The 12,948-nt window shown below is 41.0% G+C and overlaps 1 protein-coding gene across 1 annotated transcript in view; it reads right to left on the reverse strand.

The window, feature by feature from the left end:
* LOC101849531 overlaps nt 1–7,615 on the reverse strand; it is a 26,692-nt gene extending 19,077 nt beyond the window's left edge. The window contains exons 1-3 of the mRNA XM_005095498.2: nt 7,526–7,615; nt 6,325–6,507; nt 515–695 (exon numbers count right to left, since the gene is read on the reverse strand). Coding sequence (XP_005095555.1) covers nt 515–695; nt 6,325–6,469 — 326 coding nt within the window. The 5' untranslated portion in view covers nt 6,470–6,507; nt 7,526–7,615. The remainder of the gene's footprint in view (nt 1–514; nt 696–6,324; nt 6,508–7,525) is intronic.
* Between the last annotated feature and the right edge of the window lie 5,333 nt (nt 7,616–12,948).

Genomic DNA, 12,948 nt, shown 5'->3' on the forward strand with positions numbered 1-12,948 from the left:
TGTGTGTGTGTGTGTGTGATAGAGAGAAAAAGAGAGAGAGAGAGAGAGAGAGAGAAAGAGAAAGACAGAGAGAAAGAAAGAGAAAGAGAAAGAAAGAGAGAGATAGATAGATAGAGAGAGAGAGAGAGAGATAAAGGGAGAGAGAGAAAGAGAAAGAAAGAGAGAGAGAGAGGTGGGGGGTGCAGAGAATGAGTGTTTTGACACAAGGCATTACAATAAGCATAGAAAAGATGGTGAACATTAAGCAAGACAGACCGTGGTATCCAAATGACTCTAAGTAAGATGGGGAAAAAATAGAGGGAAGGGATACAAATAAATCGACTAGCATGCTACGATACACGTCCAAAACAACCTTACACTGTCAGATAGAGCTGTGGACTTCTTAGATAAGTAATGTTTTTTGGACAATGCTATTGTAATATTTAAAAAAAATATATAGGAAGTGGGGAGTGGTCATTTGTTCTGGCGATTGTCCCAGATGGACGGTCGTTAAAACAGTTGACTGTATACCAACCGTGTACGTGACGACTCTGTCTCCTTTTCATCTCTGGGTGTTTGCTCTCCTTTACCGGCAAACTGTAGCAATTGTTCTTCCTCTTTGTCTCTGTCCCTAGCACAAAATGCACCTAGCCCCCTGTGATGTGCAGCCAGTCCTTCCAAAGGGTATAAATCGTTGTCCCGGCTATGGATCAGTTCTGAGGAAGCCACACAGTCACACAGAGCTACGGAATCACTGGGCACACTAAAAATTGGTCAGCTCATTGCTCGGTTGTGGTGAGTATGTTAATGAGGTAATTGTCGCCTGTTCGTCTATCTTCACTGCCAAGTGACGCAATACTTCGCTGCTGTGTGACAAGTCGAATTTTTCCTTAGGAGTGAGTGGGCTTACACTACTTACAGAGTCAAATACTCACTGTTATTATTTTTTTAGTAATATGGACGTGTACTTCAATCCCCATCTTATTAAGAGCTTAGATTATTTAGGAGGCGGGCTTCTACCCCGCCGGTCAGGGCCAGCCTGTAATAAACAATATGCCTATCCTCCCAAGTGCTTCTAGCAGGCAGGAATCATCAAGACCATCACGTATATAATACAACATGATACAAGGTATATCACTCAATCACAACAACCTATTCTTGGCAAGAACGATAAATCTACACATCCTCACGATGATGTGTAGTCGATTACTCAATTAATCATGACATCAGCTGACAACAATGTATACATAAATCTAAGTCGTGCTGATGTCAAAATCAATTGCCAAAGACACATTTATCGTAAAAAAAATTTGTAATAAACAATATGCCTAAAAAGAGAGATACACTGCTCCGCTCAGCGCTGTGAGCATATCCGAGCAAACCGTGCATAACAACAACACGAAAGTTTCAACCAAAGAATATTACATGTATGGCAGTATCGCAAACATGCGAACCAACTAAACACTGTTTTCTACAGTTAGGGTGTAGAAATTTAAAAAGGAAGCATAAAACGAGCCCATAATTCAGATATTAATGCTGGCAGACAACACCAAATGGAACATTGCTCAGTTCAAGCCATTGGACCACTTTAACATGTTCCTGCTATATTTGTAAATCATAGGGTCAATATTAAACATCAGCAGATAAGATATTGCCAGTAAATGTTTCATTGGGGAATGGGTACACAAATCTGTCATAGAAAACCTCTTGAGGTTTCCACCTGTCTATTTGACGTGTGATCTCTGGGTCATTATCCCTACGCAACCGCAGCGGTCGCCCGGGGGGCTATCGTGGCCTAGAGGTTAAGGTGTTCGCCTCTCATTCAAAGGTTCCGGGTTCGAATCCGGGTAGCGACCAAAAAATTTTCTTCTCTAAATTTGTCTCCTTTCACCTCCTTTCCTGCTCTCTAGCAATGTTCTGTCGTCTGCTTTCGTCTCCACTTTCTGCCCCCCACCCCTTCACCTCCTTTGCCCCCTCCTCTGGGCTCCTGATTCTTTCTGCAGCCTTTCTACTGCTACTCATTGGCTTCTTCTTACTGCTGTCTTTCAGCCACACCCCCTGATCTTCTGGTAGGAAAGATCTACACCTAGCCTTCTCGGACAAGGGCGAAAAATCTCGGAGGTCCCGTGTGCAAGTTGTGCACGTTAAAGATCCCTTGGTGGTCTAAAATCGATAAGAGTAGGCTTCGGCCGCCACCCGGGCAAAATTCAAAATTTCCTACCAACTGAAAAAGTTTAGTGTGTCCCGCGTGCTCATATGACCTTATGCAGTTGCGAGCGCCGTAAAACACTTACAAAAACAAACAAAAAAACAAGCGGTCGCCCCCGTAGGCCGAAACGAGCGGGGTGTGAACCTGCCATCCAGCCCAGCTTCCTCCATGGCTTCCTTCATTACTTTGCCTATTGCAGTCGCGCTCCGTGCGTGGTGAGGTGGGCGTAACGACAGAAACAAGGGCCCGTCCCCCTGTGTCATGTCCTGTGTTCTATTCATGTCACTCCTGATGCACGCTATTGAGTCAACGAGTGGATTCAGTGCTGGGCGTATGAGCACTTCAAAACCAGTTCGATCCTTGTCATTTTTTATCCCCAAACATAAGAGTTGCTGACCCATCCTCATTAAACTGTATGTCTCTACGTGTAAAATTGATATCCGAAGGTCTGCACCTAGCACAAAGAGCAAGCAAAGCAACTGCCTTTTGTTTTAACCTCTTCAGTGACAACTGCAAGTTCTCACCCCAAAGCCTCAAATAACGCTACAAAAGCTCGTATGAGCATGATGCTTTTTGTTGTGTATGTTTTAACCAATATTAGCTTCAGGTTCCGAAGAGTTTTGGGCAACGGGTTCAAGCCCAAAGCTGAGTACAATTGCTCGAGGGCTTCTATAATGGATGTGAGTATTGATTCTGGCCTATCGGAGTGCTCAGCCTTATGACACAGAAATTCAGCTATGACAGCCGACCTTCGTTCCATTGAGGGAGGGAATTCAAAGTCATTTTCAACACAAAACTCCTGAAACATAAGAATATATGTGTCATACAGTTGTAATGTGAAAGGTGCCAGCGACCTATGAAAGTATGATGCTGCCCTGTCCGACCAGCCAAGGTTGTTCATTAACTGCTCTTTCCACTTACTCTCGAGGCTAATAGTCGCCAGTTTGGGTTTTTTAGGGGCTCTGGCTTTTTGGGGAAAAGCGGAATGCAAATTAGTTTGCTTTTTGGTAGTTTGAGTAGGGCGCACACACTTATTGTGAGCAGTTTTTGAAACCAACTCTGGGCTGGCCAGACCGGCGCAATCAATGTGGCAACGGCTTTGTCTGATATGATTTTGTCGATGACCTTTTTCATGAGTCGAATTGGCGGATTGATATTATAATTGTTCCACCCTGTCCAAGACTGACTGGACGCATCCACCCCAGATGTCAGCGGGTATAAAAACCGACTGTTGTACAAGGGAAGCTGTGCACTGGACATGTTCGCGAACCTGTCTATAGTGAATGGTCCACATATCGTGTTTAGGTACTGGAACATCTTTGGATGCAACTTCCACTCGTGTGCCGATGTGTACCTGCTTAACCCATCTGCAATTGTGTTGTTCGCCCCTCGTAAGTGTTGTGCAGTAGGTGTAATGTTGTGTTTTATTGCGAATGTCTATATGTTGGACGCTACCTCTGTCAACTGACGGCTTGGGCCTCCCATGCATACCAGGTATGAAACTGTTGCCACATTGTCTGACAATATTTGCACTTTGCGACCTTTGACAACATCTCTGAAAGCTAGTAAAGTCAGATAGATACACCGCCAGTATCTCTCGATAATTTGAACATATTTTTACAATGTAACGCGGCCAGTATCCTTGGGTTTGATATTCAGTGTTTATAATAGTGCCCCAAAATCCTATTTGCGAGGCGTCGAATGCGATTTGCATCACCGGTTCATCTGCCCCTTGTGTGGAATAGGTTCGACCGTTCCACGCGGACAAGGAATCATACCACCATTCTAGGTCTCTTCTCGATGCTTCATGAAGCATCAGTACATCCTGCCAGGATGATCTTGTGCTAAGCAATCTATACAAATTTCGTATAAGTAGTTTAGAGGGTAAAATTGCTTTTGTCATAGAAACACACTGCCCACATATCCGTGCTATAAATCTAGCTGAACCGGTGCCTTGAAGATAAAGGCGTCTAACGTCTTTTTTTAACTTGTGGATCCTTTGCTAAGGCACCTTAATTAAAACTGCATCTTTACACGAACATGTTTCAATTATAAAACCTATGAACTCCTTAGAACTGGTAGGCTCCAAGTTAGATTTTGCAAAGCTGATGTGCCAACCCAAATTCTGAAGCGTTTTAACCACAAAAGTTGTATGTTCAGTTATTTGAGTCTGATCACTTCCACATTGAATGAAATCGTCCACATTTGCCAATATACGGAGTACTTGTTCTCTAAAATACTGAACAATTTTGTTCGAAGGATTTTACAGAAGAAATATGGGCTAAAGTTGGCACCAAAGGGTAATACAATGAATTTATAGAAAGAATTGTTTTACTCAAAATCCCAGAAACAGTGTGAAATCCTTATGCACTGGAATATGGAAAAAGCCATTCTTAATATCAAAAGTCACGATGCTGTCTTTGTGTCTCACTATGTTTAACACCGAATTGCTGTCCTCATACAAAAACTTCTTTGGTGTACAAAAACTGTTCGAGTGTCTTAAATCCAAAATCAACCGATAAGAACCATCCTTTTTAGACACAGTACTCAGGGGTGACACAACAAACGGTTTTTCTGAGCATTTTTCCACACAATTCTGTTTAATAAGCTTTTGTATTTCCTTGTGAATGAATTCTCTCTCTTCCTTTGCTATTTTAGCTTTAGAATGAATATGCACTGGTTGGCTAGGTGGACCTGAACTACAAAAAGGGATTTTCACACCATTTTCTACCCAGTCTAACACTTTAACAGCCTGTGTAACCTTTCTTCACTCTGACAGTTTCTGTCTGATCGACGCTCCTTCGAATTCCAAAGGCTCCATCCATGACCAGGTCTAGTGCCGTCTAGTCATTCTGCATTGGTCCCTGGGACCTTTGGAAACTGTGTTGGGCTCTGAAAACTAGGAAAACTCCTGCCACTACCACGCCAGCTGGGTGTCGTGTAGCGGTACCCTTGGGGGCCCTGCTGATGCCATTGTGGCCGACCTCTGCTCCTTTGGTTAACACGGTTGCTCACTGCAGACAGCTCTGCAGCTATTCTTAGGTTGTGAAGAAATTGTTCTGAAAATGCGGCTGAATTGTTTTCAAGATTACTAAAGAGCCTAGAGGTTTCTTCGTCGAATGAACTTTTCACCACAATGTTGGAATACTCCCCTTGTAGGAACTGGGTCGAAGCTGAAAGAATAATGTTTAGTGGATTCGCATCTCCAGCTGATATGTTATAACCGTCATTTTCGTCCTTAGGCAGCGAAGATAAAACCTTCAATATCGTTTCTGTAAATCTTGCTGATTTTGATAAGATTCTTAATGCGTGTTTGTGCTCTTGTTTCACCCCAACTGGAGAGTCATGTTCTTTAAGCCAAGGAGGCAAGATAATTTTGGCAACAGAGCCACGAATGCCCTCAAACTCCTTCTGAATGTCAGCAGCACAGGCTCCAATAGCTGTGGGGCTGTCATATGTTGCACCGTCCCTGACAGGGCTCGGGTCATGCGGTAACTCAGTTCTACTATCTTCCTGCGTCGTGACCTTCACTGATTTTCCAACTGCAGTTAAGCGGTTGTCAAACGATTTCATCAAGTTTGTAATTGTTTCTTGCTGCTCTGTTACTGTCACTTGTTTCACTTCGTCTGCCATTTTGTCTCAACATGATCTATTTTACACGTAACACACTCCACAACAACGCCATTCTCTGTGCAATACACGCCGCACAAAGACACTACTCACAACTGAAGACTCACAACACCGAGACAAACTGCAAAGCGTGCTGTTGGCCCGGATGTTGGGGCCGGTCAAACTCCGAATTGACCGAGTGGGGCCACTTAAAGTAATTCAAAATAAAGTAAAATGTCAATGTTCTGCAGCCAAACCTGAGTCCAAAACGATTGATTAGCTCCTAGGACATTATAATTCACAATTGCACCTGTAGTTCACTCTCATTTAACTGCAAGACGTCTTAAAATTCCCCAAAAAATCGCACACTGATCGCACACTGATTAAGTGTGGCCTGCCTGCGAAAGTGCCCAAGGCAAGAACGATAAATCTACACAGGATGTGTAGTCAATTACTCAATTAATCATGACATCAGCTGACATCGTGGTGCTTCCTTTTATGGGATCAAATTTTAATAATACACTTACTAGTGACATGTGTTGGAAGTGGAGGAAACTTGCATGATTTTGTGGCTTTCTCGCTGCTCTGTTGACCCTTGAAGCCCGACTTATCTTTCATGGCTGTGACCGGGCTGCTGGCAATGGTCTTTGGATTGGACGCGTGGCTATTCATGTCTGCTGGTCTTGGAGTAAAATATACCAAGATGTGTTCTGAGGAGCCATTAATGTGACTGATGTTATCATTGTTGATGCTGTTGAAGTTCATGGGTTTTTTTTTCGTTTTTGTTTGGAGTATGTTGCTCATGCGTTTTCTGCTGCTGCAGCTGCTTTTGTTTGTTCTGCTGCTGCTGCTGCTGCTGCTGCTGTTGTTGTTGTTGTTGCTGTTGTTATATTATGTTATGTTATAAAAGCTTTGGTTTGGGGAAGGTTTCTGAATGAGCAATCGTCGAACAGGCTCTAGTAATCCATAATTCCTTTCCAACAATTGTATGGCTAGATAAATCTTGTAAACCAAGTTTAAACTTAATCTATGTCCAATCCACTATCCCCAAAACCTATGAGAGGTATCCAGGTCCCCAACTTTAATACTATTAATAAGCAAAGGTCTTCAAGTTCGAAGAAACGGACGCGTTGCCTTTTCAACTGTCCCGAGTTTTCTCAATTTCTCAGTTACAAGGAGTAATGAGTTTGTTCCACTCAGCTGATGTCACCATTCTTAACAGATGGATTGCTACAGGTTTGACGGCGATAACAGCACTGGAAATTTCAAGTGGTATTTTGCTTAGCTGGGTTTTAAGGGTATTTTTGTGGTCGAGAGAAACGACGGATGAAGTCAATGAACGCCTATAGCATCCCATCGCCTCTCTAAATTTATGGCACCGGGGTTGTTTGAGAGAGGGGAATATAGGGAAGATCCCTTTGTCTCTACATTTCTCTCTTTCTCTCTCTCTCTCTCTCTTTGTGTGTGTGAGTATGTATGTGTGTGTGCGTGGGTGTGAGGTTGTGTGGGAGTGTATGTGTGTATGTGTGTGTGTGTCTGTGTGTGGCTGAAAGAGAGAGAGAGAGAGAGAGAGAGAGAGAGGAGAGAGAGAGAGAGAGAGAGGGGGTAGGTAAAGACAGTGTATTAACAACCCCCATGTTAATTACAAAAATATTGACGGTCAAAAAGAAACTCTTTACGTGATAAACCGATATCAATGTGACAAACATAAAGTCTTAAGTAGCGTACTTAGTTCTCTAACTAAAGACAAACGTTGTCAGCGTTTCCCCGCTACAAATGCAGTATATAGTGTGTGTATCCCACCTCACGCTCAGTCAGATTGTGAGTCTGAACTTTCATCTGGGTAATGACTTGCTGTGTTTAGGTGCAGAAACGTGCACTGGAGTGCATCTATTGAGGAAAACCCGATGAGACCAACACTTAATTTCTAAGCTCCAAATGTTTTGTCATCGAATTTTGTTAGCATGCATTAAAATATCGTCAGACACTGACCATAATTATCATAATTATTATAATTATTAAAATTATATTTGTATCAAAATTATTATTACTAGGCCTATTATAATTCTTCGAGAGAGAGAGAGAGAGAGAGAGAGAGAGAGAGAGAGAGAGAGAGAGAGAGAGAGAGAGAGAGAGAGAGAGAGAGAGAGAGAGAGAGAGAGAGTCGGTGAAAATGTGTCAATTTTTTATCTTTTGGTGTATGCTGTAAATCCCCTATTACTATTATGTTTTTACCCGCTGTTGGCTTGCATCAAAGAAAACGTGTCGAAACTTAAGTTTGCAGTTTTTGAATGGGCTTTTCGATTCTGTTGGTCATCCAACTTTTAGACCCATATGCAAAGATCTGAATAAAAATAAAAATAAACAGAGCGATTTAATTTTATCGGTTTTAACCGCAGTCAGACTAAAGTGAACAAGCTGTAATCTGATTACCATTAGACGCCTTGTGTTGGCCAGCGCCTCAGCTTGTGAACCTCGGTCAGATTTCTCCTATTGTGCGGTCAAAATTTCGAGGTGCAACTTATCCTCAAATATCTTTCTAACCGGAGGATCAATGTCCCCCATGCTTTGAAGAGCAGTTTGTATCAATTTGTTTTTACCTTATATTTTCCCCATGTGAATCAATTTGTCTAAAATTAATCATAATATTTTCCCCCACAATAGTAAACCTTTTAACATCTGTAGAAATCACCCATGAATTTTTTAGTTATTGTTTATTAAGTAATTTTCTAGAATAAAGCTAACAGGTGTTTACAGAAATGTTGGTGAATTGAGACAAACTGATGAAGTCATTGTGCAAAAGCTGGACCGTCTATGTTCGATGCTTGAGGAAATATTACTCGACAATAAGTTGCGCTACACATTTTTGATCTCACTATAATGTGGAAACGCAATCGATATTACTAAAGCTGCTGTCACATACTGCGCCATTATCACAGCTCCCACATTTTCAAACACTAGAATAACATCAAATTTCACCATCATTATCTCTACCAAACCATATTTAAATATTATTGTCACAACAACGACATCAGTCACGAACAACAATATCCCAACTTCGATATTCTGAACACCGTTGCAACAATTACATTATCCCTCAACACCATTACAACAACTTCACCATCGTCTAAACTAACACCATGACCATATAAACATTCAGCACGAAGAAAACAAGATCACAAGTATGAGATACGCAAAAACATAAAGAAGAACATTACACCATCTGAGTCGATAATAATAACTCTGGAGTCTAACGAAACCATAGACTTGAATCATAGTGTTCTTCTTGATCGTGCACTGTCGTGGCCACCACTCTTTGTTCTGTACCCAAACTTCGCTTCACTGGTTCGCACCATGGGCGCCCAATGAAGATCTAAACACCACTCTCCCTACAGTCGAGAAAGTATGGGGCCTTTCCTCCGTTACCCTTCGGGTAGGTCCCAATTGAGTCAAGTGTTGCGCTCAATAGGGAACCGGAAGTACGTCAGAGTGCACGCTCTAGAATACTCTAATACAAATCTAAGAACGAATCTCAATTCAGTTAAAGAAAAGAACAATAAAACAGGTTGTTTTCCATTGTAGCAAGTTAAATTTATTTCCTAACAGTCCACCTTCAGGAGATGAACCATCGAGTTACTGATAGAAAGAAACGAAACGTAATCGTAATGGTCAATCATAATATTAAGTCAGTGACAGGCTGTCTTTCTGTGTCGGCTTGAACAGGAATACGTTTATTCAAAAACAACAACTCTAAAGTGAAATATAGTTAAATAATTAATCAGAGCAATGAATATAACAATAAAAGCTAACTAGATTATTTAAAAATCGATAAAGTTATAAATTTTAAAAGTATTAACACATAAATGAATTGGTTTTTAATCCTCCATTGTAAACTTTAAAATAAGTTTGAGACATACGATTAGGTCTGTTTAGATTATATTCTGCACATGTTATGAATTCAGTGCACTTTCAAACTTCTTGTCTAACAAATTTTACAATTATGTGTCATATTGCCAACCAAGTGAAGGCGATAAGATGTCCCACAAAACGCGTTTGTCTGTCCTGCTGATACTAAAATGTTAGCGTTTTGTTAGATATCAAGGGGGGGTTTTACACCTGGAGGCTATCTCGCTTATTACTGGACCGAATTTTACCACATTTCACACATATAACAAGCATAGTAAGGAGTCTTGATATCCGCAATCAAATTTGAGAAAAAAGTTTCGTTTCCATGGATACGCCGCCATATTGGATTTTATTGACATGTCTTACGTAATGAATACCGCACTTATCGCTCATGGAAATTGATTGTTATTTTGCATGCGTGTGCACAAACATTAGATCTAAAAATAGGTCTGTTGTTTTTTTCCTAATCGAATTAGAAAATTTTTAATGAATTTTTTCCTGAGGTAGCATTCAAGTTTGCGAAAAATCCGTGAAAATCCACACTCCAGACACCACCAACAAAAATCTATTCCATATATCAAAAATTCATCATACCAATTTTTAGTATTACCTCTTGTCCTCATTCTGTGAAAATTTCATGAAGATTGAATGAAAAATGGTGGAGTTATTCAAAAAAGTATAGAGAAAAGTAGCATTTTGAGAAAACGGCCGATAAAGAAAAATAAAATACTGACTTTATGAGGAAATGGCGGTTACAAACATGCCCGGTATGGGAAAAAATACGATTCTTATGCCATGAAATAGTTGTAGGAGAGGCTGAGGAAGCTAAAAATGCCTAAAACATTCTTTGAGCCGAATTTTGATTTTGGGGGTGTAGCCCCCCCCCCCCCCCTTTAATGTATGGCCACCCAACGCTAAAGCGAGCAGAAAAAAACCAACATTATTTGAAGTCAGGTGAGGGAAATCAAAATTATTTTTAAACAGAACCTCAGATCCTGGTGTCACATCACGGTATGTTAGATCTTGGTGTGTTAGTAGACCTTGGTGTGTTTTAGATCTAGGTGTGTTAGATAACTGTGAGTTAGATCTTGGTGTGTCAAATCACGGTAAGTTAGATCGTGGTGTGTTACATTTTGGTGTGCCAGATCACTATGTCAGACCACAGTGTGCTACACCTTGGTGTGTCAAATCACCACGTGTTAGATCTTGGAGTGGCATATCGCTATGTCAGATCACGGTGTATCGCCCAAATGTGTAACAATAAGTGACAAACAGACTGTAACACAGGATCCAATCGTTTTGTGAAATTATGAAAATTAGTTTTACCATAGTGTAATTTATTTGATCAAATCATATAATTATCGGTTGTATTGTCTTTTACGAGAAATGTGTTAGCTCCCCCTCCCCCCCCCCCCCCCCCCGCTCTCTATCGTCACATTCGAACCCACGAAAGAAGAGGACTACTACAAAACAGGACGAGAAGAGTTACACTTTAAAATGTCTTCATCTCTTGGGAAAAATACAACTCACACCTTTTGTCGTGTAGCGATGAGAACATACTATTATCAGTAAAATCAATAAGTTTTACCTAACACATACATACACAAACGTAGACGCGCGCGCGCGCACACACACACACACACACACACACACACACACACACACACACACACACACACATACACACACGCTCTCTCTCTCTCTTTCTCTCTCTCTCTCACACACACACAAACACACATACACACACATACACACACCCACACCCACACACACACACACATACACACACACGGAGTTGAATACGTCCAAGACTTTAAAGTGCTCATCTTGGAAAGTACCTTTATAATACAGGAGAAAACGCAAAAAGGGGGTCGTGGGGTCCTTTATGAAGCTGGGACTCGTGGTTGTTGGAACAAGCTCGACAGTTAAATATGGATTATTATGATACAATTTATGAAACAATGGTTATTATCTTTCCTGAAACATCATCCTCTGCAACCATTAAGCGCATTGAGGCCTCTCTGTAGTCATAATGTTCACTGAGGCAAAGAGCCCCCCCCCCCTTTCCACCCTGTTATTACGTACGACTAAAATACACTACTTTATACATCATTCGAACCTGCTTCAACAGCCACCTGTTCAAGACAATCACCTGTACAAATGACCACTCGCAAATTACCTACCTTACGTCTTCTTCTATACTATTCTAATGCCACTATCCAAGACTTTCACCTGTTTACGAGGATAACAACTTTTCTCCTCTACAATGGCCGTCTTGGAAAAATTCGACTGTTTCCGTTCATTTTTTAAACTTTCACAACTGTCCATTCCTTCCTCGTTCTGAGAGCCCTTTTCCCCCTTTATTTCCCTCAACTTCCAAGAGCAGCCATTATAGACGAAATACATCAATCTGCTAATAATCTGACTAAAAACAAGCACGGTACAAGTTTAAACATGTTTCATAGATGACTTACATAGATTCGTTTAGGCAGACACGACCAGCGCTGGTGTGTAGATGTAGAGGTTGGGTACTTTCTACGAGAGAATTTTTATAATTTTTATCGAGTATCTCGGTTTTCAGAAAGGACATTATATCCCCCACATCTCCAGTTGGCCCTGACGGACACAGTTGAAACTCGTCTCTAGAATGTTCTGAATTGTGTCGATTGGGACGTAGAATATCCTACATTAAAGAACAGAACAAGAAGATCCTGACGACGAGGCAGTAAGACGTACCCTCATTCGTGTATCACGTGACGTAAGCAGCACCAAGTTGTGGGAATTAACAAGTTAATTTAAAAAAAAATCAAATACAAAACAAAAACAACATGGTTCAGACAAAACCCTTCCAGGGATACAAACGTAATTACAATAAATAGAACCAACATTTACGATGCTTGATAGTTTACAGCTGTAAGAGACTTCAACCATTGCTTTTCCATTGCAATACGACGAAATGGTCAACATTGCTTTCTTTTCATTACCAAAAGATACAGAGATCAACATTAATTTTTCCACCCTAAAAATTACAAAATGATCAACAGTGCTACTTTCATCATAAAAAAGCAAGAAGACCAACATTGTTATTTACCTATACAATGCTGTTTTATCGTTCATTAAGGCATTAATATAAATGATTAAGGGAATACATTCTCTCTCTCTCTCTCTCTCTCTCTCTCTCTCTCTCTCTCTCTCTCTCTACTTCTATCTCTCTCTCTCTCTCTCTCTCTCTCTCTCTCTCTCTT

This window comes from Aplysia californica, unplaced genomic scaffold (assembly GCF_000002075.1).
Source record: "Aplysia californica isolate F4 #8 unplaced genomic scaffold, AplCal3.0 scaffold00105, whole genome shotgun sequence".
In the NCBI taxonomy this organism is placed as follows: Eukaryota; Metazoa; Mollusca; class Gastropoda; order Aplysiida; family Aplysiidae; genus Aplysia; species Aplysia californica.